The 27,717-nt window shown below is 50.8% G+C and overlaps 3 protein-coding genes across 4 annotated transcripts in view; 1 reads left to right on the forward strand and 2 right to left on the reverse strand.

Moving 5' to 3' along the window:
• Positions 1 to 1,676: 1,676 nt before the first annotated feature.
• Positions 1,677 to 5,665, reverse strand: DBNDD2 (dysbindin domain containing 2). Its single transcript, XM_075528698.1, has 3 exons — positions 5,527 to 5,665; positions 5,220 to 5,357; positions 1,677 to 4,370 (listed from the first exon to the last, which is right to left on the reverse strand). The coding sequence occupies exons 1-3, from the start codon at positions 5,663 to 5,665 to the stop codon at positions 4,165 to 4,167; spliced, it is 483 nt and encodes a 160-aa protein (XP_075384813.1). The 3' UTR covers positions 1,677 to 4,164.
• The window catches only part of SYS1 (SYS1 golgi trafficking protein), a 33,024-nt gene continuing 10,843 nt past the window's right edge, over positions 5,537 to 27,717 (reverse strand). Inside the window, exon 4 of one of the 2 annotated variants that reach the window (XM_075528701.1) lies at positions 5,537 to 5,673. In XM_075528701.1, the coding sequence (XP_075384816.1) occupies positions 5,667 to 5,673 (7 nt within the window). In that variant the 3' untranslated portion in view covers positions 5,537 to 5,666. Of the gene's footprint in view, positions 5,674 to 9,372; positions 15,589 to 27,717 lie in introns of those variants that run through there. The other variant, XM_075528700.1, reaches the window with a different exon arrangement.
• On the forward strand, positions 24,945 to 27,025 carry TP53TG5 (TP53 target 5). The gene is made up of 4 exons (XM_075527663.1): positions 24,945 to 24,992; positions 25,253 to 25,327; positions 25,536 to 25,666; positions 26,527 to 27,025. Exons 1-4 carry the CDS (start codon positions 24,945 to 24,947, stop codon positions 27,023 to 27,025), a joined length of 753 nt encoding a protein of 250 aa, XP_075383778.1.

Consider the following 27,717-nt stretch of genomic DNA (forward strand, 5'->3'; position numbering starts at 1 on the left):
CGGCTTAGACAAACAGAAATTGCCTTTTCTCACCATCTCAGAGGCTGGAAGTCTGACTTTAGGCACCAGCTCTAGGAAGAGGCTTCCTGTCCCTGCTAGTTCTGGACGAGGGTCCTCTCTCAGCTTCTCAGTACATCTCTTTCCACCTCTCTGCGCGCTAGCTTGCCTTTAAGCTCATCTAGATCTCAGAAGGGATTGCCTCAACCGACACCCTCCAAAATCTTGTCTCATCAACACAACAAAGACAACCCATTCCCAAATGGGATTACAATCGCAGGCATAGAGGTTAGGTTTTACAGACACGTCATTTTGGAAGACACAATTCAATCGCTGGCATTCTATGCTTTCGCTCCCCTAAATCCATCATCTTCCCCACATGCACTCACTCTGAATCTCATCTGCGGAATCATCCAAATCGGTATGCAGGAGACCTATGGCTGATTCCACACTGGGTCACATGTCCCTTTCATGTGCGAACCTGTGACATCTGGACCACAAGTCGTTTGTTTCCAAAATGCACTGCTGTCACGGGCACAAGGTAGACATTTGCATTACAGATGGGAGGAATGGAAGGGGCAGCTTACTGGCTCCATGCAAGCACAAATTCCAGAGCCCTCGCTGCTGCAAAACCCTCTTCTCAGACTCCATGCCCTCTGGATCCAGGTGGACCCCTAAGCCCTGGGCTCCAGCTCTGCCCTCCAGGCTTTTCTGCAGACAACTCTGCTGCTGGCTTTAGGTGGACCCACTCTCCTGGTCCATGTGAGTGGGGATCCCAGATCTCAACCCCGTCCAGCCTTCTGACCTCTGGGTCTTCTTCCGGCCTCACCTCGGGTAGGTGGTCCCATCCTCACCGTGTAACAGGCGCCCAGCACCCAGGAACTGAACTGGCACATATCCAACTCTCTGAAACCCAGAGGATGGTGCCTTCACCCCTTGGGAGCCAGGAGGTCCTGCTCGCCGTGTTCCTTCAAGCAGTTTGCTGGTGGCCAAGTTGTTCCATGAAACTCTCCTGTCCTTTGCCTGGTGGACAGGATTCCTTTGGCTGCAGTCTGGGTGGATTGGCTTCTGCTGTGATCCTGGGTAGATTGATGCACCCGTGGGCCACCGGCCGAATCTTCCCTTCAATAAAACAAGTGCGCAGCCATGCCCTCGGTGAACAATCTTCACCTTCTAGGTTCATTTGCACAGCTCATTGTAAAGCCTGTCTCTTCCTTCCCATTTTGCTCTAAGTGGCGAGCAGCCACACAGCCCTTTCCCCTTAGGAACCTCCTCAGCAGATACACCCAAATCCATCACGTTCAAGTTCTACCTTCCTCGGAACGCCGGGCATCATGCAGTGCAGTTCGTTGGCACTGCAAAATCGGTGCCATCCTTCCTCCTCTGTCCAATCATATGGTCGTTTTAAAGCCTTACCAGAAGCACGTTTAACGTAACGTCCAGCTGGCACTGTATCCACTAACACAGCAGAGACTCTTCTCTAGCTGCAAACTCACCGGAATTGCCTTCGGCATACATCTGACCAACAGGATCTTGGAGACACGTGAGGTCTAAACTCTCCCAACCTCCACCCGGTACCCAATTCTGATACGGTTTCCGCGTCGTTGGCTTCAGTTAACAGGGCCTCCTTCTTGGTTCTCAACGATCGTGTGCTGGTACAACAGAAACACCACAAACGATGGCCATCACAGACAGACATTTATTCTCAGGTCAAGGAGGTGAGGAGGCTGCATTTAGGGTGTCAGTTCTAGGGGGGCTCCGTGTTGGCTCTGGAGTCCTTGTCTCTTCTGGGCAGCTGCTCCGGGTCGTTTTCATGTGGTTGGCATCTCCTCTGCTTACTGGCTTTTGTTTCATCTCTCGTGTATCTCAAAAGAGACTGACTCAAGATACGTCCTGCTCTAAGGCCGTCTCATTGACATAGCCCAGCAGTTTCTAACAGGATCATATCGCCCCGGGGCAGTTTAGGATTTACAATGCCTATTTTTTTAAGGACACAATTTAACCCATACCCTTCAGATCTCAGCTCCAATGTCACTTCCTCAAGGGAAACATCTGGCAACCTGAGCAAGCTCGTCATTCCTTAGCATTACTCATAGATGCAATTTCACACTTAGGCCTCCACTAGATTGCATACTCCGCTAAAGCAGGGACAGTATCGTTGTGTTCTGGGGTTTGTTTGTTTTGCTCACCGAAAGCCATGCTCAGTGTCTTGTACATGTTAGACACTGACATCTAGTATGCACTGACCCAGGCAAGCTAACCATCACCACTGTCTTCTGGGGCCGCCATTTCTCTTGCAAAGGTTACCGTCATTTATCTGTCTAAAAACCTGTCTTCCTCCAGTATGTTCTCTATACTACACTCAGAATTCTCTTTACAGGCAAATCCAGCCACTGGGAACCTTTCATGACTTTGAATGAAGTTCAAATCCCTTCGCTGACTTCTAGCACGTGAGCGACCTCCGCAATGACTACGGCACTCGACTTCTTAGCGGACACTCTGATTCTGCCAGGACAAGTGTGCCTGGCTTCAGCACTCGCGTTCCCAGCTGCCCAGTAAGGTGATTTGACAGACAGTCTAGAAATGAGATGTGCTGGTCATTGTGGGACCTGGAGGAATTATTGGCCTTTGACAAGTCAGAATTGCCTTGCTTCTGGATAACGCAGTGTGTCCCTCTGCCTTACACAATGTGTACAAAGGAAGCATCTGCTATGTTCTGGCCCGTGACACGAAAGTAAATGGCATCAGTTAGGACTTCTACAAGTCAAATAGGAAGACAGCTGGCTCTGCCCTGTTTGCCCACCCCCAATCTCTTCTCCTTGCTTTCTGCCAGATTCAAGGACACGATGCTTCCAAAGGCCATCTCGCCAGGCGGTGCCCAGAGAGTGCCAGCGCCGTGCCCTGGTGGCTGAGCAAAATGAGCCAAAGAGGGCGCTTGTGTGGCCGCTTACTGTGGAGCTGGCTCACAGCCCTGTATTGCCTCTTCTCCAACTCTTAGATGTGAAAAGGCATTTATACCTACATCAGTGAGAGCCCCGCTCCCTTTAACTAGCAGTGAAATCAAAACCTGGCACAGGCTCGCAGCATTTCACGACCTACCCTCTGCCACTCTTCCCTCTCCCTGCATCACTTACTAACCACCGCTGTCAGCTCGAGGCCACGCTCCACTTCCCCAGCGGGCTCGGGGAACGGCCCCGTGAGGGTTCTAGGGCTGCACATCTTTGTGCCAGCAGAATGCCTCTTCCTGCGAACAGCCGACGGGTTGGAACTGCACGCCTGACAACAGTGGAGGGCCTAACCTCCCTCCTCAAATTGCCCACCGTCAGCTGTGCTGAGTCTGCCCACAGACTGCTTTCTGCCCGACTTACAGCCCCTGCCTAACTGAGCTGCAAACTCGGCCCAGGCCAGTGGCCGCACACAGACTGGGCTGAGGCGCCCCGACGCCCTGGCCCCAGGGTAGTTGCCCCTCGTGCCGCCAGTCCCATGAGTGACAGGCCTTGTGGCACTCTCTCTGTCACACCGGGGAAACTCCATGGAGGCAGGGACACAGCCTGTCTTGTTCGGAATTACATTCCGAATGCCTTGTACACAGCAGGCGTTCAATAGATACTTCTTAAATTAGTGGAGTGACGGGACGTGGTAGTGGCTGGAGAGCGACAGCGACACAGTAGGTTTCCTGTCTTTGCCAGGTGGACAACGAGGTGGCGGGTCCACGTAGTAATTCTTTATTGCTCACACCGTGCCCTGTTCCCAAGGTGCCGTCAGGAGGCAGGGAGGCTGGAGCACCACCTCCATACAAGTGCTAGGGATTCCCGTCCACTTAAGAGACAGTGTCGCAGGGGAGCCTAGTAGCAGACTGCAGGACAGCTTGGGGGAGGGGAAGGGCTAAGAAAAGGAGTGACATCTTGTCCTATTTTGTCATCCACCTCCTCGCTTGCAAGCCCTCCTTCGGGGGTAACTGGTGAAAGGGTCACTGCAGGGAAAGGTTAGCAGTAAAGCAGGAGGGGATTAATTTCCAAAAAGGCACACCAGTCCACCCTCCTCCCCTCCCTCGAGCGCCTACTGCAAGAAGAGTCTGGGCTTCTTCCCCAGGACTCCTACGGAGCCTAGGTCTCGATGTGGAGAAGAGCTCCATCGGTGAGTCTGTACGTAGGCAGGGGCCCACCGCTAGCTGCAGGTCCCGGGCCCTGCCCCTCCATCGGCCCCATCCTCCTCCTCATCGGACTGTGCCAAGGGTGTAGCTGCCCCCCCGTCACTCGGGTTTGGGCTGTGCAGGTTGGTGGAGGAGTCAGAGGACGAGGACGAGGTCCGAGACGTGGCCCTGTCGGCCGTGGCCACTGGCAGACTCAGCTCCTCTGAATGGCCATCCACCCCTGTCCAGAGAGAAGAGCAGGTCAGGCCACAGAGAACGGGCAGGGGCGCTCCGATGGCTCCTAGAGATTATCTGGCCGGATTCCTCATCTGGCAGCGAGAGGCCCCAGGAGGGACAGATTTACCCAGAGTCACTCGGTCATGCCAGTAAACAGCCAGGATGAAGACCTTTGTCCTGGCACCACCTCCTTCCATTGCACTCCACCAGGTCTGGGCTCTGAGGTCAGGCGCCCAATGGAGTGAAATGTATTTCTTATTCTATTTTTCCATAAACTGTTTAAGCCTCCTTGAATTCCAGATGGGTTTTGAGGATAAAAGACTGCTTTTAAAATGTCTGGCTAGAGTAGGGCCATCGAGACAAGTAGCTGTCTGAAATGAGCAAGCGACTCTATTTTCTAAGGGACGTAGCCAGACTGCCTTCTTTATAAAGTGTGTGTGTGTGTGTGTGTGTGTGCGTGCGTGTGTGTGAGGACAGCATTCATACATGTACTTCTGCACGGTATCAGGAACCTAGAAGTGCAGGGTAGATGGTAACACAGTTTCACGACTAGACTGCTTATGACGGGCAGTGTGGAAATCATGTTTTCACATTATTTGGACTACAATAGATACTTAGTTAATGACATTCGTTTTTCACGCTGACAATAACAAAGGCAGAGATTGGACAGTCTTAGACCCCTGGACTGGGGATCTGTGACCCAGTTCCCCTCAGGCTCACTTCCCTAAACTCTGAGCAGGCAGCTGGTTGGTTGGTACTACATCCTCTTCCAGCCTGCCCGTGACTTCCCTGCTCAGCCTTGTGGCCTGACTTCAGAGCCCCTGCCATCCACTCTGGCTAGCAGAGAGCTTACCACATGTCTGGGGGGTTGGCGGAGGATCTTCACAAGGTAAGAAGACATCTGCTCCGTCCTGGTCCCCAAGGTCAATCAGTTCCACCTGTTCCAGCGTATCCACATTCACTTCCATGGATGAGATACTACCTATGGGTGCTGGCGACGAGGAGGAGACAGGTCAGGAGGCCGCAGGCTATTGGAGAAGTAAGACACCTGCCTGGTCCGTGGAGGGATGTTCAGAGAGCCAAGGAAGCCCGAGGGGACTCCAGACCCTCTCCACTCCCTTCCCAGGCCCGGGTCCCTCTCCTCAGGCCTCAGTACTCACGTCGCCGGGACTCCAGATGCAGGTGGGAGAGGGGGAAGACGAATTCAGTCTCTGGCTGTAAAATGTCCTCAAAGAATTTCTGCCGCTCCCGAAGGCGGAGCTGCTGGCGCTCCAAGGTGGTGCGAGGACCGGGGTCCATGTCAGCTCCTAGAGGACAGCACAGGGAGGCCAACACGCCTGTGAGTGTGCCCACGCACGCGAGGGCCTGCGCTCAGGGAGCCCTGCTGCAGTCAGCATGCCAGCAATGCTTCCCGAGTCCTGGTCACCTCTGGGCTCCATCACCTCCTGGTCCTTCCCTGGAAACCAAGCCCATCCCACACAGGCAGAGGCGGGGCCGGCCCATCTCCACAAAGGGGCTGCCAGTCCCAGGCACAGATGAAGAGACTCCTCTGTATTCAGGGAAGGCAGCCAATGGCCAAGTCTCGCTAGGCTGCCCTGCAGAGAGGGGTCGGCAGCATCAGCCCAGCCCAACTGGAGGGAGGCACTTTGAAGAACGGAGCCCCCACTCTCTGTCTTGTCCCAGGCGCGGGAGGGAGCAAGAGGATGGAGATCTCCAGGAGGGGTGCAGCTCCAAGCCCTTTATCCTCCAGGAGCCCACAGCTGGACCTCCTGGGCCCTCCTCCCCCTCCTCCTCTCTGCACACCCCCATCACCAACACCCACCCAGAGCCTCTGCTCGGAAGTCACAGGACCTGAGTCCAGCGAGCTCTGTCTCTGAGAAGACAGAGTTTTCCCCCATCGAAAGGGTGTACAATCCGCCTACCTGCCCCAAACACAAGGCACCGCGGGTGCGGGAGCGACGTCAATGTGGGCGCTCGCTCCTCCAACTCCCGCGGCTCTCTACTAGCCTCTCCGCTCGCTCGGGTGACACAGCTCTGAGTAGCAATGGGAAGGGCGGGTCCGGGTTCAAGTCAGACCTGCCTCTCAGGCCCCGGGACTGAGAGCTTTCCAGAACACTGGGGTAGGGGAGCTGTGCTTTCACCCCCAATCACTCAATCTCATCACAGGTTCCGCTTGGAGCCGGCAGCCAGGGCACCGGGAGTTTCTAGCGCGAGGTGCGGGCGATCGGCATCCTCAGCATCCTGCCTTCCCCACCCACCCCACCTTGGGCTCGTCGGACCCGAGACCAGCCGCTCCACGGGCGCTGGGGCAGGACCGGCAGGGCCCAGGAAGTGTGAGCGCAGCACCGGCGCGCGTGCCGCGGAGGAGGGGGCGGTGACGCCGATTCCTGGGAAAGGCTCCTGAGAGCTGCCGCCCCGGTCACCACGCTAAAAATACCCAGGGCCCTCGGGGCGCTCTGCGCTCGGTGGGGGAGGGGGCCGGGGTGGCTAACGAGTGGGGAGGGCAGCCGCAGGTCCAAGGCTCCCCCTCTTCCTACCCTCCCCTTAACCCCACTCGACTCTCGAGACCCCAGGTGTTGGCAGTCCCCGGGGGGCCGCCGACCAAGTGCCGGAGGAGGGGAGTTGTTTACCGAGGGAAGGTGCTAGGGAGGCGATGGCAGGATTGCGGGGTGGCGGGGTGCAGCAGCATGGAGCCCAGCCTGGGTCTCGGCCCCACCCGGACCGGAGGAAGCGAGAGAATTCCCGTAAAAGGGCCCGCGCGCTCGCGCGCTCGCAGGGCGGGCGCCCCTGGCCCTCCCACGCACCTGCGCCCCCGCCGCCGCCGAGCCCTACCTGCAGGGCCTGCGGCCAGGCCTCGGTGCGTCCGTGCCGGTCAGACGGCGGCGGGGGCGTGGGAGCGGGCTGCGCCGCCGGCGGGTGGGGCGCCGCCGAGCTCCCCCGGGACGGCTGGGCCCTGGGAGTCGGGACGCGGAGGCGGCGGGAGGCGGAAGTGGGGGAGGGGCGGCGGCCCCCGCCGGGAGCGGCCCTGCCCGCGCCTGGTCCCAGCGCACTTCCCTCCGGGCGCCAGAAAGTTCCCGCACGCATCCTCCTCCTCCTCTCCTCCTCCTCCTCCTCGAGCCCGCGCCCGAGCCCGCCCCCGCCCTCCAGCGCCGCTGGGTCACACTGGCTGCCCCGCCTGCGCCGCCCAGCTACGGGGTGACCACGCACACTTGCTGCGCTCCGGCTCGCGGGCAGCCCTGCCTCCCAGCCTCTGCTCCGCCGGCCTGCGGGCGCGCACCTCTGGGAGCGGGAAGGAGAGGGGACTGCCTGGGCGCCTCCTCTGGGCTGCAGCGTTCCGGCTGCGATACCAGGACCCTGAGACTCACCCTGCAACCCCGGTTCCTGGCTCCCGGACTGGGCAGAGCCGCCGCCCAGCCTTCCGGCGCAGTGGGTGGGTCAGGCCTGGGGCAGGGGAAGGTCTCGCCCCGTTCCGTCCCCCAACACCCCCACCCCACCCCGCACGCCAGCTCAGAGCCAACTTGCTACACCTCCGGGCTGGTGGGGTGCAGGGTGAGAGGGGAAGCCTTTGCCCCACTCCAGCGCCTCCCGGCTCAGCGGAGTGCCAGTGTTCAAGGTCTAGTGCTCGCCCCCCACCCCCAGACCCCGGCTGGGATTGCACTTTCCCTCCCTCTACTCTTCCGCCGGCCCCCATGCGCTCGGACTCCGGAACCCGCCCTGGGATCTGGGTGTTCATCGGAGATGGCTCTGCGTTGCAGTCGCTCAGGAATTCACTCAGCAAACATCCACTAGCAGGGAGGCAGGGCCTGGGAGTCATCCTGGGGTACCTCCCTCTCCCTCACTGCCACTGCCTGTCTGTCCATTGAGTCCCTCTTCTAGCTGTTTGCAAGCCCCCATTTCTCTCCATTGCCACTGCCCTCTCTTGCTTAGGCTCCCGCATGGGAATGGCATTCCGTGGGGCCTTCCTGTTTCCACTCTGGCCCTGTCACTCTTCATTCCCACAGAGGTCGGTCATCATTTCCAGACGCAAGTCTACTGCCACCCCCTGCTTCAATCCCTCCATTGTTGGCCTGAAATCTGGGCCATCTTGAAGAAATGAGCTCAGCCAGCAGGGGACGAGGGGGCAGGACACAGTGATGGAGCGCATGGCGGTGTGAGAAGCCATGACACAGTCCAGTTTCCCATCAGGGGACAGCCTCTGCATGGACGTGTATCCTATTATTGGGCTCTCCAGACAGCCCTGTGCGATAAAGCCAGCGAGCAGCTTTCTCATTATTTTACGAGCGTGGAAACTGGTTTCGGGGAGGCAACAAGTGCAGTGGCTAAGAGTGCAAGTATTGTAATTAGACCTTTGGGGATTGTATACCCAGCACTGCCCCTCACCAGCTGAGTAAACATTTTACTTCTCTGATCCATAACTTCCTTGTCTTTTAAATAGGAATAATTAATCCTTACTGCTTATGAGCTAATTCAGATAAAATACTTAGTTCAGGACTTGGGCACTGTGACCAGAAGTGGCACAGGTGGATGGCAGTAACCAAGGGAAATTTAATCTCTCACAGTATAAGAAGCTAGACATCTGAATCCAGAGGATTAGCTCTAAGAGAAAGCTTTCTTCTCTGTTAGCTCTGGAAGAAGGTCCTTGCCTCCTTTCAACATCTCTGGGCCAGGTGGTCCTTGGATAGCTCCATGTGTCTTGGCAACAGTCATCTCCTCGGTCTAGCAGTTTCTCAGCACAGGGACCCCGGGTCCAAAGGACACACCTTCTACTCCCAGCTCCTCTTTCATGGTGGGAGTCAGGTTCACCCTTTTAAAAATTTTTTTTTAATTTTTATTTTTTATATCATTTTATTAGGGGCTCATGCAACTCATCACAATCCATACATACATCAATTGTGTAAAGCACTTTTGTACATTCATTGCCCTCATCATTCTCAAAACATTTGCTCTCCACCTAAGCCCCTGGCATCAGCTCATTTTTCCCCTCCCTCCCCGTTCCCCTCTCCCTTATGAACCCTTGATAATTTATACAGGTCCATCCTTTCTTCTCAGCTCGCTTCTATTTCCTTTTATTTCTTATAAAAAGGGCCTCGGGTCACACCCCAGGGAAACTACCCGGACATCGGCTGTGACCTGAGCAAGGTGCTGCACTCCACCCTAATCCCCCAAGGAGGATTGGCTGATCACATCAGCTCACATCATGATGGCGATTACATCATTACACAACTGACAAAATGCACAATTACATACCTGACATACTGTTGAGAGTCATGACCTAGCCAAGCTGACACCTATTTGGGGGGAGATCACAATTCAGTCCAAGGCAGACATTTTGGAGATGCTCAATAAACCTCAGTCAGGTTGGTTGTAACTGATTCCGAGGAGGAGGAAACCACTCTGAACCACTCATTCCTGAGATCACAGGAAGTCAGCACGTGTGTCCCTGTGTGCCAACCCCCCTTTCAAGTTATTTACATATGTCCATGTTTTTTACCCGCATCAGTCCTTTAGGTAAGTTCTCATCATTTCCAGTTTATCAACACACAAACCCACATAGAGATATAAAGGAACTTTCCCAAAGTTAGAAAGCCAACCTCTACTCTTAGCTGGGTTTTTTTATCCTGTTGCAATTTTCATCTTCCAAGAAATGCTCTCACAGGCTGATTCTTAATCCTCACTAATGGGTGGAGTAAATATTTTGTCCTATTTCTTGAGCAGATGGGACTGAGGCCAAACAGTGCTTCACATTAATTCAAATCAGTTCAGGGATGGCCCGATGAAGGGAGATCAGAACAGACCTGAACTTTTAAAGTTTGGGTGAAGTAGAAGAAACATCAGAACAGGAAAAATTAAGGGTCAAAATCCTGGAACGCATGTACTGAGCCCTTCCATGAGCCTGCTGCAGGGCAGTGAATGACGGCTGGCCGTGGGGAGCTACACGTGCAAAGGGGTGTGGTCAGCCGCCATCTTTGAGCTGGTCACTGTTGTTTCTGACTCTGTTGTAAAAGAGATGCGGTTGCTCTGCAGTATGCACCCTGCCTTTGTTTCCTAAGAATACATTTCTAACAGGATGCGCACTTGCAATTTTGTCCTGTTCTGGTATTATTCTAGTTCATTTACATTTTACTAATTCAGATCCGTTCCAGTTTCACTTTACTGGCCATGACTGAACTGTGAAGAACTGTTCAAAGCCCCGAGGCCAAATCAGTAGTACAGTGGATGAAAACTCAGTTCCCCAAGTCCCTTTCCCTTGTTTTCAGGCTTATCCTGAGATTTGAGTTGTCCCCAAGGTGTTGACAGATGAGAAACCTCTTCCTCTCCCCATACAGTTGCGGCAACAGCAAAAAGAGAAGGAAGAAGCATCACAAGTTGTACATCTATAGGAGTTAAATTGGTAGAGTGTTAAACGGATTAAAATCTGTCAATCCAGGGCGCTGGGCCCCGGAAAGGACAAGCACAGGAGTCAGCGGGAGGAACAGTAGAAAAGTCGATGGCTTGAGATGGCTGGCTTTCATGGAGGATGTCGAAACTGTGAAGAACATAATTCCTTTTATATATATATTCCCACACTAACAACAATAGAAATCAGGTAATCTACAAAATAATGTTGAACCTTTCAGAGCTGAGGTTCTGGACAATCAATTAGCCTATAGCCAGAGGAAGTTTCCAAGGAGAGAGGGGCTGGAAGCACTGGTTCACTTGCGGATCCAGCAGACGCTAAGTTCTCCATGCATGTGGATAGGAATGACTTGCCTAATATTGCTTGAATTGCAAAAAGGCTCCGTGTGACTAGCATGAAAGTATCCCTGGGAACTTCAGACACTGAAAGTAACCATAGAAACAACAAGGACCAAGTTTAGTGCAACTCCTGGCAAGACTGACTCAATCCCCCAGACTACCTAACAGAAGAGGTGCAGCAATTTCCTGCCATAAATAATACTGACCTCAGTCCCTGCTTTTCCACTATGTGCAGAAATCAAGCACAACTTACAAGACATGCCAAAAATAAAGCAATTTTTGAAAATCCGTCGAATAACAACACACCCAGGCTGAACAATGGCTTAGATGCTGGAATGATCTGATAGGCTATTTAAAATGCGTTAGAGGCTCTGGTGGAAAAGTGAAGGACAACCATGAACAGAAGGGACATTTCAGCAGGAGATAGAGACATTAACAGTCATATGGAAATGCCAGACATAAACGTTACAACAGGAATGCAGACCTTCAATGGACTCATTAGTAAACTCAATTCAACTGATAATGACTTCATGAACTTAAAGATAGTTGATGTAGATTATCCCAGCTGAAGCAAAACAGTTGAAACAAAACAAAACAAAGTTAAGACAAAACCAAGAGGGGGTTGGAGAAGAAAGGAGGGAAGGAAGATCAGAGTTATCTAAGATTTAGAATAAAAATAGGAAAACAGAGAAAGAATGAGACAAATAAATATTCTAAAGATTAAAAACCAAAAACTCACTGCCATTGAGTCAATTCTGACTCATGGCAACCCTATAGGACAGAGTAGAGCTGTCCCTGTGGGTTTCCAAGACTGTGACTCGATGGGAGTTGAAAGCCTGCTCTTTCTCCCAAGAAGCTCTTTTCAGGTGGCAGCCCAATGCATACCACGACGCCACAAGGGTTCCATCGAAAAATAATGGCCAGCAATTTTCCAAAAATAATTAAAGATCCCAAACTACAGAGTTTAAAAAAAAGCAGACTCCCCAAATAATTATGTATCAATTGCATGAACACTTTCTTTTAGAAAGATCAATGCAATGCTGTTTCTATTAAGCCGAGTTTAAACTCTGCTGAAGTGCTACCCCAACCACTCCATCGTCTCTACCATCAACCACGACTTCTCCCCTCGGCCCTCTCCGCCTCATCTTTTGATGCCCTGCATTGCTTCAGCAGCTCACAAAACTCACACACCATCGAGGAAGAGACTTGTGCCGTTATGGGAGCTGGAAATTTCCAAACTTGAGGACTGGCTATCAGTCTGGGTCCTCTGCCAACTCACGTGGTTACGGGGGCTGATAAACCCAAATCAGCAGGTCAAAAGGCAGGTCACTGGTTCATAAGGCTTAATGAGCTGGCAAATCGGGTCAGACAACAGGCTGGTGGCTGAGTTCCAAGTACCAGAGTTCAGAGGACAAGGAGCCAGATGCTGAATCGAGAACAAGGAGCACTTTTCCAGAGCATTTATACATGAGGTGGCTTCAAAAAGATTGTGGGCAAATTGTCTCTTTTTTATTATTATTAAAAGATCATTTTATTGGGGGCTCCTACAAGTCTTATTACAATCCGTATATCAATGGTATCAAGCACACGTGTACATATGTTGCCATCATTCTTTTCTAGACAGTTACTTTCTACTGGGCCCTTGGTCTGTCATCTTTGTATTCCACTTTTCCCCAAACTTGAAGCTCTTCTGATACGGATTGCAGACCATACCTTCCAAAGGCACTCTCCTCAACCTAAGCCAGGTAGTACAGAGGTGCGCAGAGTAGTGACGGGGGTAAGAGTGGCGACTTGATTCACTGTCTACTAAGGTGCTGCCTCCAAATGCATCCCACCCTAATCCTGCCTCATTCACCTAGGAGAACTCACTCCTAGACGGGAGCATAACCACGTGCATATTAGCGCATCACAAAACGGAGGGTGATTATATCATCGTATAACTGAAAATATAGATGTCCCTTTCAAGCCACGGAAGGCATGGCCAGTCAAGTTAACACACAGCCTTACCCAGATCAGGTAGATGCCATAGTCCTTTGTGTTCGCAGCACGCTGGTTGAGCCAGAGGCATCCTATTACATGTTATTGTTAGGTTCCCTCAAGTGGGTTCCGATTCATAGTGACGACAAATCAAGGCACCGCGGGATCCTGCACTAGCCTCACAATTGTGGCCACGTCTGCGCATCGTTGCAGACAGTGTCAATCCATTGTGTTGAGCATCTTCCTCTTTTTTCCGATCCGATCCTCTGCTTTAACAAGCATCACATCCTTCTCCAGGAACTGCTCCCTTCTGATGCCACGTCCGTCCGAAGCACCTCAGGCAGTCTGTCCCTCCTCCTTCACCATCAGCAGCACTCTGATCTGTACTTTTACCAAGATAGGAGTCCGCGGTCTAGTCGATATCCTTCACCCACAACGTCGTGCAAACATCATAAGGTCCTCGCCTCACTTTCTCCTGGCCCATTGCTCCCCTACCCACCCTCTGCCATCTAGCCAACGCTGAATCACAGAGAGCCCGCCCAGCTTCCTGAGACTGTCCATGTTAGGAGAGCCTCATCTCCCTCCTTTGTAGTGGTGGGTGATTCTGAACCACTGACTGCAGTTAGCTGTCCGATGCCTATCCACAGCACCAAAGGGCTCCTTTGGGCCCTTGCTCAAGATTGTCAGTACGGTTGGCATTTGAGAGATGAGGTGATGTCTTTTTTCCAGACAAAGACACGCTTACTGACTATTTGCTATAAAAAAGAGCTCAGCCTGGGTTCCTTGGCTTCCATGAAACATCGCTTTGTTTCTACATCTGGGTGCCCTGCATTGCCTGTTTGACTCAGGACCTCGGAGCCAACGCAGCTACACTGGTGCTCGAGTTCTTTGTTGTTCCAGGAGCAGTAAGCTATTTCGTTCAAATTAAAGAATTCTTGTTGCCCATTTTTTACATCTATGCAGTGGTAATAGGTTATTCTTTGCCCTTCTCTACAAGATGCAATGTAAGGAATTTAAAAAAGGAATAGGAAGGAAAGCGCATGATCTTTCCCCATCTGAAGTAAAGAACAACAAAGAAAGTCAGAGATGGATGGAAGGAATTCACTGCGCAAACCTCGGTCTCCTCTGTCCTGAGACCAAAAGAACTAGACGGTACCCAGCCACCACCGTCAACCGATCACACCAGACGGTGTTGGATAGAGTGAAGAATAACGTGAAAAGAAACTCAAAATTAAAAAGACCAGTCTTACTGGTCAGAGTCTGGTGGGACCCTTGAGACGATGGCACTTAGTCACCCTTCAGAGCTGGAGCTGAGCTCACTCCTGTGTTCAGCTCTCAGGCAAAGAGGAGACAGGTCTATAAGGTGAACAGTAACACTAGGGAGTACGAGTTCCTCCAAACAACCAACATCTCCGATCACAAGGGCGGCGGGTATCCAAGGACAACGTTCAGAAGGCTTGAGAGCCGAGGAGGAAGGGAACAGAGAGAGAGAGAGGGGAACAAATGCTGTTACACTGTGGGGATTGCAGTCGATGACATGAAACAATGTGCATGGACCACTGAATGGAAGCTTGCTTGCTTTGTAAACTTTGACCTGATTCTCAATACAAAATTTTAGAGAGAAGGAGAGAACACGCACAGATGGAAAAATACAAAACAAGACCCAAAGTTGGGCTGCTAGCCACACGGCCAGTAGTTCAAACCCACCAGCCACTTTGAGGGATAAAGACGAGGCTGCCTGCTCCTGTAAAGATGGATAGTCCCCCAAACCCTGTACTGAGTCGCTAGGAGTCAGCATGTACTCAAGGCAGAGGGATGTTTTGGTTTGTTTGTTTGTTTGTTTTTCCAACAATAAGAAGAAAATCAATGGTGAGACACAGTGACAAATGGGGGGAGGGGAACAAGAAAAAACACGCTGTTTATAAGAAATCTATGGTACTTCAAATACAAAGAAATGTGTTAAAAGTCAAAGGATGGAATAAAATATACCACACATATGCCAATCAAAGAACACTGGAGTGGTAATGTTAACATCAGACAAACTAGACAGCGGCATGAGGAATATTACTATGAATGAAATGGGATGTTACATAATGACAAAATATTGAATTCACCAAGAAGATACAATAATCATAAACATGTATATGCCTAATAACAGAACTTCAAAACACGTGAAATAAAAACAGACAGAAATAAAATGATAAAGTAAATGTACAAAATATTAACCACTGGTGTTTGCTGGGTTGTTTTTGGCTTTTTTTATCGTTTTATTGGGGGCTCATACAACTCTTATCACAATCCATACATACATCAATTGTGTAAAGCACATTTGTTCTTTTGTTGCCCTCCTCATTCTCAATGTGTTTGACTCTTAATGAGCCCGCGTGACAGTGCAGAACTGCCCCGTCAGTTCTCTTGGCTGGAACCTTTACGGAGGTAGACCATGCCGTCTGTCCTCTTAGAAGCCACTGGAGTTGCAAACTGCCAGCCTTTCTGTTATCAGTGAGCACCTTTAAAAATGGAGAAAGTTGAGTAAATTATTTGTGGAAATTCTTTGTCCTATTTTCAACTCTTACGTAAATTTGAAAGTCTTTCAAAATTAAAATTTGAAGAAAGTAATAGTAGCAATAAAAAATAAACCTGAAAGAAGAAATTAAAAAACCCCAAACCATACCGTACTTGGAGAACGCATACATATCTCTCTATAACCAATTAAATAAGGAGACAGAAAAGAAATTAAACAGTTATTGTACAATAGTGCTTGATATGATTGAACTACGGAATGTTATGACACCTGTATTAACTACCAATAAGATCATTTTGAAGGGAAAAAAAGAAAAGACTATAGCCTACCTGAGCACTATCAAGTTCACTTGTCCTAAGCACCATTCCCATGACACTCTCTCCAAGAACAGCAGAGCGTATACACAGTCACCAAGATAGAGCATATCCTGGGCCATAAAACAAACCTCACTGAGGGTTTTTTTTAAATCACTTTATTGGGGGCTCATCCAACTCTTATCACAATCCATCCATCCATTGTGTCGAGCACACTTGTACATTTGTTGCCATCATCATTCTCAAAACATCTACTTGAGCTCTTGGTATCAGCTCTTCATTTTTCCCCTCCCTGACCCCCCACCCCCCACCCCCATTGAGTTTTTAAAGAATTGAAATCATACAAAATTGAACTAGACATCAGTAGCAGAAAGATTAGCTCGAAAGCACTTGGAAGTTAAATACAACACTTCAAACTGATCGGTAGGTCTAAGGGGCAGGCCACAGGAAGCGAGAAGCGGTAGGGAGAACTGAAGCAAGGGAAAAGCCACAGCAGGCCCCAAGAGCGCTCCCACAGCTCCCTGTCCGGTCCCTCCCCTTCTATGAGGTTCCAAGGTGACTGCGGGTGACCAATAGGCTGTGGTGGAGGTGATAATCCGTCACCTCTAAGATGAGGTCCAAAAATGAGTGCAGCGACAACTGGGAAACGTCGCAGACTGACCAGCATTCCACCGTGTTGGGCACGGGGAAAGGCTGCAGTCCATAGAAAAGCCGGGAGGGGCTCGATGGCACACTAATCACAGTGAGCACCAGCAATTTTGCACCAGGGAGAAAGGAAAGACTGTAGCCTCCATGTTGAGCGCCCAGTGATCCAGCTTGCTGGGATCCATCATTTACTTTAAGAAACGCAAACAAACGGCATGCTCTCAATAGGCCTGGAACAGGGCGTGAAACAGCAATGAGCCGAAGCTGCCAGCCAATAGGCAGTGAGGACCTGAAGCCTGGCAGCTCCCCACCCGTGGGTGGCCAAGGAGGGAGCTCAGGTCTCGCCAAGTCTCAAGGAGCCTTGGTAGCAGAGTGGTTAGGGATGAAGCCTTAGGACCCTGGGGCAGTTCTACTCTGTCCCACAGGAGCACTGTGGTCACAGCCAACTCAGTGGAAATGGCGTTGGTTTGGCGTGGGTTTAGTCAACAGCTTGACCGCCCCCTTGTGCGAGACTCTGAGCAAAGTCCACCCAGCCCCGCCACTTCTGGACTCCTAGTGTTTCAAAACTTTAGTACCGTTCCCCAACTGGAGCAGCTAAATGTGTAGCTGTGTTGTGCGGCCATAGGAGCAACATGGAGGTTTTAGTGGTGGGTGGAGGGCTCAAGCGCTTGGACGGAGCTGTTCACAGGCGCCTTGTGGACTCTGACAACGAGAGTAGCAGTGATGGGAAGTATGTTATTGGGGAGCGGAGGAAGGGTGGAGCTTTGCTATGCCGTGGCACAAAAAACTTACCAGCAGTAAATCGGAAAGGAGAAACTGGGCCTAATGAGTTATGATCCAGCAGGTGCCTCCTGGCTTTTGCTATTTATGGTAAAATGGTAGAGGAGATAGAAAATTGAAGCAGTGTTTCTCCAGTGACAGTGGTACTGCCTCCCGGAGGACGTTTGGCAGTGCCTGGAGACATTTCTGGTCGTCAAAACTGGGAGGTTGCTATGGCATCTAAGAGACTGAGGTCAAGGATGTTGCTGAAAATTCACAGAGCAGCACTCCCACCATGAAGAACTATCCAGTCCGAAGTGTCAGCAGTCCCGAGGCTGAGAAATCCTGAGCTGAAAGGAAGGCTCATTAAATATGAAGGAGTCGGTCTTTGTGATTTAGAAAATGCTCAACTTCTCCAAATTTTGCTAAAATTAAGAAATGGCTTCTGAGCAAAGCTCAAATCCAGGGCACTGCCAGGAAAGCATGGTCCAGAAATGAAACGAAGAATGCGCCTGTGGAATCTTTTGTTAACATCTCAGGAAGATTTAAGGCCCTGCCTCAGCGAACTCTCCAGTCAGATGAAAGATCTCTAAATAAATCATGGCCATGAGTCAGACGGGCCCCACGGCAACCAGCACCAACAGAGAAATGATGGGTGTGCCTACAGAGACTCTGAATCAGACAAGAGCGCTTCTAGAAAGTTTACGGGTGCTGTCGCTCGGTCACTCAGCAGAAGCCCACGGTACAGAAGAGTTTATCACAAACGAATTTGTGGGTCTGGGCCTAGTAGAACGGACCTGGACAAGGTTCCAAGTGACTCACACATTTTTAAAGGGGTTAGAAATCCAGAAACACCCCCTCGCTTGGACTTAGAGGGATAAAGAGAATACAAAGTCAAAAGGGTTTCTGGTTTGGGACGAGAGGCAGTAGACACATTCTTTTCTTTCTCTCTCCTAGTAAGAAAAGTAGAAAATGCTGGGCAGTACCCAGAAAACAAACCCAAGGCAGTTCTGAAAGATGCAGAGAAGGCAGACCAGCTGAGGACCCTAGTCCTCAAGTGGTGGTTTAGCAGCAGCAGGTCTCCCGGATTTCTCTTTGTTAGGAAGCTGGAGAAGTCTACAATTTTAAAAGGCTAAATATGCAGAAAACAAAATGCCCCACTCAAAGTCTGTTCTTTCTTGCTAAAGGGGCTGCGAAGGGGGCACTCTGGCTAAACATGAAATGGTCGCATTAAACACCCTGTTCCAGCATGAGTCTAGGGGGTGGAAACAAACCGCCTGAGCCCCAGTCAGCCAACAGGAAACAGACTTCAGCCTGTGTCCGGTGGTAACACGGCACCACCGGCACCCATTGCCCAGGAGACTGAGTTGAGGGCTTGGGCTTTCCTCACCACCCAGCAGTAACATGCCCAGCCGTGCCATGTGTGAGTAGGCACCATGCGGGGAGGCCTGGGCTTCTGCTCCACCCAGCAAGAAGCAGGCACTCATGAACTTCCCGTAGCACAAAGGACTCGCCAAGTGGAGAGCCTATATTTAAATGTTTATATATTTACATGTATACCTACATATACATATTTCTTTCTTCTTTTTTCCTTTCATCCTGCCCCATTATCATATTTACCAACTGTTCACCTCTCAGATACAATTCTATCAATCAACCACCAGAAAAGCTACATCGCCCATGCCATCAATTTTAGCATCCTTGGCTCACTGCTCTCCTCCCAGGGCCTCCTTCCCTCCCGTAACCCCAGGAACTATCTGTCCACTCGCTGTCCCCGTAGCATTGCCTGTCCTGCCTAGGACAGTTGTATTCTATCCGCATGCCCACTGGTTCTTTCCTCTACTGAGTCCGTGAAGTGAATGCCCTGGCAGGGGTGGGAAGGTAGGGGGACCAGGGGATCACAGCTGAGGCTGTGCTAGCCAGGAGAGGGACAACTAAGGAGACAGAGCCCCCAAGAAGCACTGGTGTAGACAGGGGGACTCTCCATGTCTTCCCTCCCAAATCACCGCGTGGTTTCTTCCCTGGGCTGCAGCAGCAGCAGCAGCAGCTCAAAGTCCCCACCCTAATGATAGAGGGCAGCAAACCACATTAGAAACTTCCGCAGTCCAGGCATGGACACCCCAAAAGATAGCAGTGAGCCCTCCCTACACATGCACTTTTCTCCCGCTCGGAACAGCAGGGAGTAGAGTGGTTTCCAAACCTGACTAGGTATGAGCTTGGCCAACCGACGCAGGGGTGGAAGAGCTGCGTGGTCTACAGATTGTCTAGTCTGGTGCAGGCGCCCAGGCACCAGGGCTGCAGAGCCGCAGGGTCATCCTTACAAAGCCTGCCCTCCACCACTCCCCACTACCACTTCAGTCAGGTCTCTGCTCCCACGGTCTGTGGTGAGATGTCCCCATCTGTGCGCGCCCTCCTCCTCAGCCCGGTTACTTTTCTCCAAGAACTTACGGCACTTCCCTCTGGGAAGACAGTGCCCCACCGAGGCTGGCTCAGAGTGCTTAGCAAGCCACTGTGACATTTCTAGGGACTCTGCAGGCCAGTTGTCATGCACAGCCACCAACTTTAAATGAATGAATGAATGAATAATAAGTAGTTACAATGAATAATGATCTTAAAACCAAAGGTATGGAAAAAAGGAGAGAAACTGTAGAGCAGACCTTTAAATTCCCAAAGAATCCAGCAGGCTTACTAGACGGACTGAGGTGAGAAGAGTCCCCGGACCTCTGTCTCAGGTTGTTCTTCAAACCTTGACACTACCTTTAAACTAAGTAACAGTCTTGTTCAAAAAGTAAAGATTACCAAGCATGCATATTTGGGGGCCTTTTAAAAAATGATCTACCAGGGTGGGGTGGAAAGGGGGAACTGATTATAGGGATCTACATATAATCTCCTCCCTGAGGAATGGACAATAGAAAAGTGGGTGAAGGGAGATGTCAGACAGTGTAAGATATGACAAAATAATAATTTATAAATTATCAAGGGTTCATGAAGGAGGGGGAGCGGGGAGGGAGGGGAAAAAGAGGACTTGATGCCAGGGGTTTAAGTGGAGAGCAAATGTTTTGAGAATGATGAGGGCAATGAATGTACAAATGTACTTTACACAATTGATGTATGGATGGATTGTGATAAGAGTTGTATGAGCCCCCAATAAAAGGATTAAAAATAATAATAACAGCAGGGTGGGGGGAAGAGGACAGGGGAGGGGGAGAAAAAGAGGAGCTGATCCTAAGGGCTCAATGGAAAGTAAATGTCTAGAAAAAAACAATGGAATATTTGTACTAATGTGCTAGAAACAATTAATGTATGGATTATAACAAGAGCTGTAAGAACCCCCAATAAAATGATTTTAAAAATAAAAAAAGAAAACTATATTAAAGTGATCTATATAAAGTCAAGTGGTTCCCAGCATTTTAAGTATCAACGTGGAGACTGGAGGGGCTGGGGTGGAGGGCTGGGGTGGAGGGCTGGGGTGGAGGGCTGGGGTGGAGGGCAGGGGGGGGTGGCGTTTATGTTAAGGGGTTGAACCGGTCACAACAGGAATCAGTAAGAATGTGGGTGCAATGTGATGAGAGGCCGTTGACCACCAGGTTTAGAGGCTGCAGTGTGAGGGCAGGTTTGCTCAGTACGTTTTCACCAAAAACAAAACAAAATATACGAATGGGTTTAAAATGCTCCAGCTGTCCACCTGCTGACTTTCCCCCGCTTGAGAGGGTGCACCTATGTGGTAGAAAGCAACAAGGCAATGCCATGTCTGCGCAGGCCTTTGCTGCTCCCTCTTCAGGGACCTCACACTGAGAGCTTGAACTTGGCTGTGATGCAGTAAGCAAATGTGACAAACCAGGTTCAATGTCTGGCTTTGCTGAGTGTCTCTCCACCAAGTGTCTGCAAACCCTGGCAAAGCCACTACAAAATAAGCCAGCCCGAGCCAGCCCACCACCTGTTTCAATTGAGTTTCATTGGAATACAGACACATCCATCCGCTTCTACGTTGCCCATGGCGGCTTTCACACTGCAATGCCCCGATTGAGCTGTTGCCACCGAGCCCATCTGGCCGAGCGTACTTGCCACCTGGCCCTTCACACAAGCAATTTGCCAAACCTTGCTCTTCACTTAAGTTATAGAGAAAATATTAATAATGCAGATGAGACTTAAACATATGTTGTGTCTGTAACTGTTACATTGTGCATGTAACATTTAAAAATTTGAGAAAATATTCTTCCAATATTCAAAAACTATGATCTAATTCTGTAAGTACATCGATGATGCTATTGACAAATGAGCAAACACGACATCTTTGTTGTTTCACTTTCTTCCTTAAATCAATGGAACTACCAACGCTCCTGTTGGAAGTACGCTTGTTCATCAGGTCCATCCAGGGATGGCTATAGATACAAGGGTTACACAAAAATCAAATATTCTACAAGAGTCAATTAAAGTTATGGCACTGTGACAGGTTTATTGTGCCAATGTGACCAATAGGAACATGTGAGATTAATCAGGTCGCAGTTCGACTGGAGGGCAGAGAGATAAATGGCTCTACAGGCCTGCCCTCCTCTCTCTTGCTCTCTGGTGATTGGGCCAGTGTGCTGCAGCGTTAGCCAGTTCCCTGCCTCAACCTGTGAGCTACACTACCTGTGGGCCAAGCCAACCCCTGGATTGTGTCGCTAAAGCTTGAGACTCCTTCCAGACCTGCTTCACCACCCTGCTGGTGCGTACATCACTTAAACTTGAGACTGGTGGATCCTATCGCCTTGTATTACTTGAGCTTGAGATCCCATCTCCATCGGGGCCTGCTTCGCTAAGCTCCCGAGCTACAGACGGTTGCTGACCTGACCTGCTGTTTGCTGCTTGTGGACAGACTCTGCCTGCCTTGGCCAAGGGAAGACTCTGATGTCTGCTTCCTTGATCTTGGACCTGGCAGCCCATGTGAGTTAAGGGACTTCCGGTATTTCACGGAAGTGACTGTACTGTTATGTCCCTTCTCGCTGTATAAACCTATCCTCGTATATACATAATCTTAAGTGTCCTGGTTTTATTTCTCTAGAGAACCCTGCCTAACACAGTTACAGGAAAACGGTCTGCATACTTTATTTTTGTTTGTATCAGTAAAATTTAAAATAAAAGCACATATACCAACTCAACGAACACACTGCCCTTGAATTTGACTCACAGTGACCATGTGGGCAGAGCAGGACTGCTCCCTAGAGTTTTGTGAATCTTTAAGGAGCAGAAAGCGCCATCTGGTGGCTTTTCTGCTGACCTTGAGGTTAGCAGCCCGATTCTTCCAGTTGGTTCTCTACAAACAGAAGGAGACACTGCCTGGTCTGAGCTGGCCTCACAACTGTGCTTAGGTTGGAGCCCAGGCGGCAGCTGAGGTGTCAGTCCATCTCGTCGTCGAGGGCCCTCCTCTCTTTCGCTGCCCCTCTACTTTGCCAATCATGATGTCCTTCTCCAGGGACTGGTCTCTCCTGAAGGCACTTCCAAGTGCATGAGCCAAAGCCTCGCCATCCTTGCCTCTAAAGAGCATTCTGACTGTACTTCTTCCAAGAGAGATGCTTGTTCTTTTGGCAGTCCACGTACTTTCGATATCACTCACCAACACCACAGATTCAATGCAGAGATTTCTCTTTGGTCTGTTTTATTCAATGTCCAACTTTCACGTGCATATGAGGTGACAAATATCGTGGCTTGGGTCAGGTGTATCTTAGTCCTCAAAGAAACATCCTTGCTTTTCAACGCTTTAAAGAAGTCTTGTGCAGATCTAATGCAATGTGATCTCGTGACTGCTGCTTGCATGAGCACTGATTGCGGATCCAAGCGAGATGACATCCTTGACAACTTCCATCTTTTCTCCACTGACCATGATGTGACCTATTGGTCCAGTTGTGAAGATTCGGGTTTTCTTTTTTTAAAATCATTTTATTGAGGGCTCGTACAACTCTTATCATACTCCATCTATCCATCCATCCTGTTGAGCACATTTGTACATTTATTGCCATCATCAGTCTCAAAACAGTTTCTACTTGAGCCCTTGGTATCAGCTCATTTCCCCCCTCCCTCCCTCATGAACCCTTGATCATTTATAAATTACTGTTTTTCGTATCTTACACTGTCCGACATCCAGACGGAAGGCATCACTAGGATCCATCTATATGGACACATATCTTTTTTTTCAGTAGCCCCATTATGAAACTGACCAATTATTAAATACTTACAATCAAATAGTGTGTTTCCCCTCGATAGACTCTAAGCTCCTTAAGGATGAACACTGTCTTTAATTCTAGTACTTACCACGGTGCCTGACAAGGGCCACGCAACCGCAGGCACAATCAATTATTTACTGTGCTCATCTTGTCAAAGTCTCTAACTCCCATCAAAAGGCCTTTTCCTGAATGGGTCTGGGAAAGAGGTGGATGAAAGATACTTGCAGGATTCGCCTGGCATGTCATCCTGCTGTGTATAAAATGAACCTTCTGAGAATCAAGAAGAGGGATCTCATTACTGGGAAGAGGGATCTCTACCGGCAAGAGCCTGGCATAGAATGGGTCCTCTGGACCAGAGAGCCCTACCCTATCTGAACCTCCTGGATCCAGATGACAGCTATATGCCATCAGCAGAGCAGCAGCAGAACCAGGAGCCAGAGCATGGAGCTGAACCCACAGAACCCATGGGGCAAGTTGAGTGCTGGTTTGCAGAGTGGAATGCCTCTGGGCACTTAATTAGAGAAGCTGGCCTGGCTGGCCCACAGAAGGAGAGCCAAGTACCTTTGAGTTGAGGCTTACTGGAATAGGGTGCCTCTGGTCAGCACTTAATTGGGGAAGCTGGACTTACTGACCCACAGAAGTGGAGCCGAGTGCCTTCAGGCTTACTGGAGCAAGGTACCTCCGGGCGCTTCATTCAGGGACCTGGGTGTGCTGACCCAGAGAGGTTGGCTTACAGCACAGTGTTGGGCATATGCCTTTGGGCATATTAGCAGACTTGAAACTTTGCAACATATCCTGATAAACAACTCAACCCTGAGCATTTCTCACTAGCATTACAGCTTGTTATCTTCCTTAATAAAGCCTTTAATTATGAATTTTGTCTGTGAGTTTCTGCGTAGCCAGTGTAGTGATGATTGAGAACTAGAGAGATCAAATCGAGCATGTGAATTAGGACACTGCAGCAGCCAGTCAAAATAAGGGACAGAGTCAACTAGGTGAGTAGAGTTTGGGATGCCCTCATTTCATAAATGGTCAGGCCTGGATCAGGGGACCAGCTCCACCACTATCTAGCCTTGAGTAAATCACTGAACTTCTGTGAGCCTTGGCTTTTTCATGAAAAAGATAGGACAACCCTCTTACCTCTTAAGAGAGATTGTGGCAGTAGAGGCTGCTGCCTGGCACCCACTAGACTTCTCCATGGGCGGGGGTTCCCCCTCTCCCTCCACCCCTGCCACACAGGTCATCCTTGGAGACCCAGCCCTGCTGCTGTCACACATTTCAGTGATGTCACAGCTCCCCTGCCAGGGGCTCCAGCACAACCATGCTGATGCCCAGCCTGAGTGCTGGCTGAACCGAGCAGGGCAGGGCGCTGGCAGTGCCTGGGACCAGTCTTGTTCCCTCAGTCTACTCACAGCCCCAGCATGAGTCCAACGGCAAAGAAGAGGCCCAGGAGTGGAGTGGCTTCCCAGGTTGGCCCGTGGACTGTCCCCTGGGTGTGAAGCTTCTAACAAAGACCCAGCCACACCAAGGGCAGGGCTTTTCCAGCCTGTGGGAGAGGGGAAGGGGAGGGGTGGAGGGAGGGTTAGAATGGCCTCCCTATTTCTGTCCCAAACCATGGTGGCCAGAATGCCCCCGTGTGGGGTCGGTGAAGCCATGTTCAGTCAAGTCGATGGGCTGGGTGGGGGCCTTCAAGGGACTGCCTCTGCTTGACTCTGCCTCTGACCCTCAGACGCACGATGAGGAAGCACAGGGTACGAGACAGCATCCTGTCAGCAAACTAATTGAGCGGACCCGACTGAAATCGGTGAGATGTCCCATTTTGGTCCCTGCTTAGGGGATGCTGAGCACCCACACCGTACTGCTCCTGATGGCCCTGCAGAATGACCAGGCGCCGAGCTGAACTAGACGGGTTTGGGCAGTGGTAGGCTAATGCAAGAGAGCTAGAGCTTCTCTCTCTCTCTCTCTCTCTCTCTCTCTCTCTCTCTCTCTCTCTGGTTTCTGGGCCCTGGCAGGTATTAAAGAATTTAGCACTCTTGAAGCTACTCAAGAGTTCGAATCCTCGGATCCAAGAACTGCATAACCTGGCCAGAAGGTGTTGGGACTCACTGCCTAGAGTCCCGAAGATCCTCAATATTTCCTCCGGGTGAGTTTGGCCCAGCTGCCTCCTTGCCGTAGACTCAGTGGGACCAATGCTTTCCTCACTGGAGGTGCAGGCATTGCACTAAGGGAATCAGGAGTCAGGAACAGGTCTGCTTTTGACAAAAGACTCTGTGAGAAAGGTGTTCGTTTTCCCTTTCTTACCTTGTTTAGCCTTATTTTACCAGTGGGAGAAGCAGAGGCTCAGGAGGGATAGTGATTTGTGCCAGGTTAATAGGACTGGTGAGTGGCAGAGGTAGGATTCGAAGCCATTTCCATAAGCTATCCAAGTCAAGGTTGTAACCATGGTCATAATCATCTGACTGTGAGGCTATCCACAACCTGAACACTGAGCAGGAGGGGGTCACTCCTCCTGCCCCGTCCCCCTCAAGTCAATACACCCCAGAAAAGTACTTATGGACCAGCTCCAGAGTCTGAATACTAATCTTGCTGAGCCTCAGAATGTCAGTGGTTTGGGGGAGAAGGAACCCTGTTCTCATCCTGTGCTCCCTGGGAAGAGAGACATTTGAGGCCCCTTCTCAGAATGCTAAGGTTCCTAGGAACACAATTCAGACAGAAACGTCCTCCTCATGGGAAGTACAGAGAGGCAGAGCCCCGGCCAGGGGCCAGATGCAGATGATATATTCTTAGGTGTTCTAATTACTGGGTGCTCTCGGTCCACCTCTCACCTCTCAACCCTTCTGCCCTTACTTGTAAGCCCCTGATCCCAGGGACAAGGCCTCTGGGTAATTTGGGAAGCTTCCCTTCAAGCTCTCCTGAGCTGGCTACAGAGCACCTGTGTTGGACGAGGCTGGGAGCCCAGGGCTCCAGTCCAGCACTACCAACTGGCCCCCTTCTCCTTCCCAGGGACAACATCTCCCCTAAAGTGAAACAAAATAATAATAAAGAGCTCCAGGAGGCTGGGTGCCCCACAGAGAAGCCCAAGCCCAAGAGACTGGAACCCACAGAAGAATTGAAAGAAGCGAAGCCCAAGAAACCCAAGCTCCAGGTGGACTCCAGAGTGAAATGTAAAGCCAAGAGGTCACCTGAAGCGGCACCCCGGAGAGAAGAGCAGATGAAGCAGGAGGCTCCCACGACATCCAGGGCCCCAAGCAGCCAACTAGCTAGCCGAGCTCCCCAGGTGGTCTTCCTGAAGCCCTACCACCTGGGAATGCCCATGGGGGATATGAAGCAGCGGGACAGAGCTGACCGGTGGGTCTGGTTTGAGGGGCTGCCCACACGAATCCACATCCCAGGGCCCAGAGTGATGTGCAGAGCTTCCACCCTGCGCTTGGTCAAGCGCTGCTGCACCCGCTACTGCTCAGCAACGCTGGAGCTGCCCATGTGCCACCCATACAGGGCATGACAACGGCCGCTGCTGGACCAGGGTGAGATGCAGCTCCCCCAGGGCAGGAGGTGCGGGCTCCTGGAGTCTGGGCGGCACTGTGGTTGGCAGTGCTGGGAGGCTCCACCTTTAAACGCAGGGAGGGAAGTGTAGAGAGGGGGAAGCTGTTAGCCAAGGTCATACAGCAGGACAGTATCTAGGCTGGGGTCTGGGGAGCCTCCTGGGGCTCTGGGGAAAGAGAGGAGGTTCTCAGGTAGATGGCCCTTGCCTGGGAGCCTCAGTGGAGCAGCAGAGGCTCACAGCTGGGGGCCAAAGCAACTAGCTTGTTCTCTGTCACCAGAGTCGATTCCTACTCATGACGACCCATGTAGTTTTAGTGACTTAGTGTGTGTTTGTGGGGGGAGGGTTGGTGTCAAGTATGTACAGGGTTTTTTAAGTGGGTGGGAGTATTGTGTGTGTGGGGGGGGTGTCAAGAGTTGGAGGTCAAGTGAAGGAGTCAAGTGGGTGTCCAGTAGAACTCTGCCTTATCCCATCCCCTCTTAGACTAGATCAACTCTCTATTTGTTTTATGTACGCATACTTCGAATCGATTTATTCTAAACAAAAAGTTCCTGGAGGGGGGAGAGGGAGAGACGGAAATAGACAATATTCCACTCCTTGCTATGGGAGAAGGCAGGTCCCAAAGCGATGGGCCCAGTAGAGCTGAAAGGTTT

Source organism: Tenrec ecaudatus, chromosome 12 (assembly GCF_050624435.1).
Source record: "Tenrec ecaudatus isolate mTenEca1 chromosome 12, mTenEca1.hap1, whole genome shotgun sequence".
Taxonomy (NCBI): domain Eukaryota; kingdom Metazoa; phylum Chordata; class Mammalia; order Afrosoricida; family Tenrecidae; genus Tenrec; species Tenrec ecaudatus.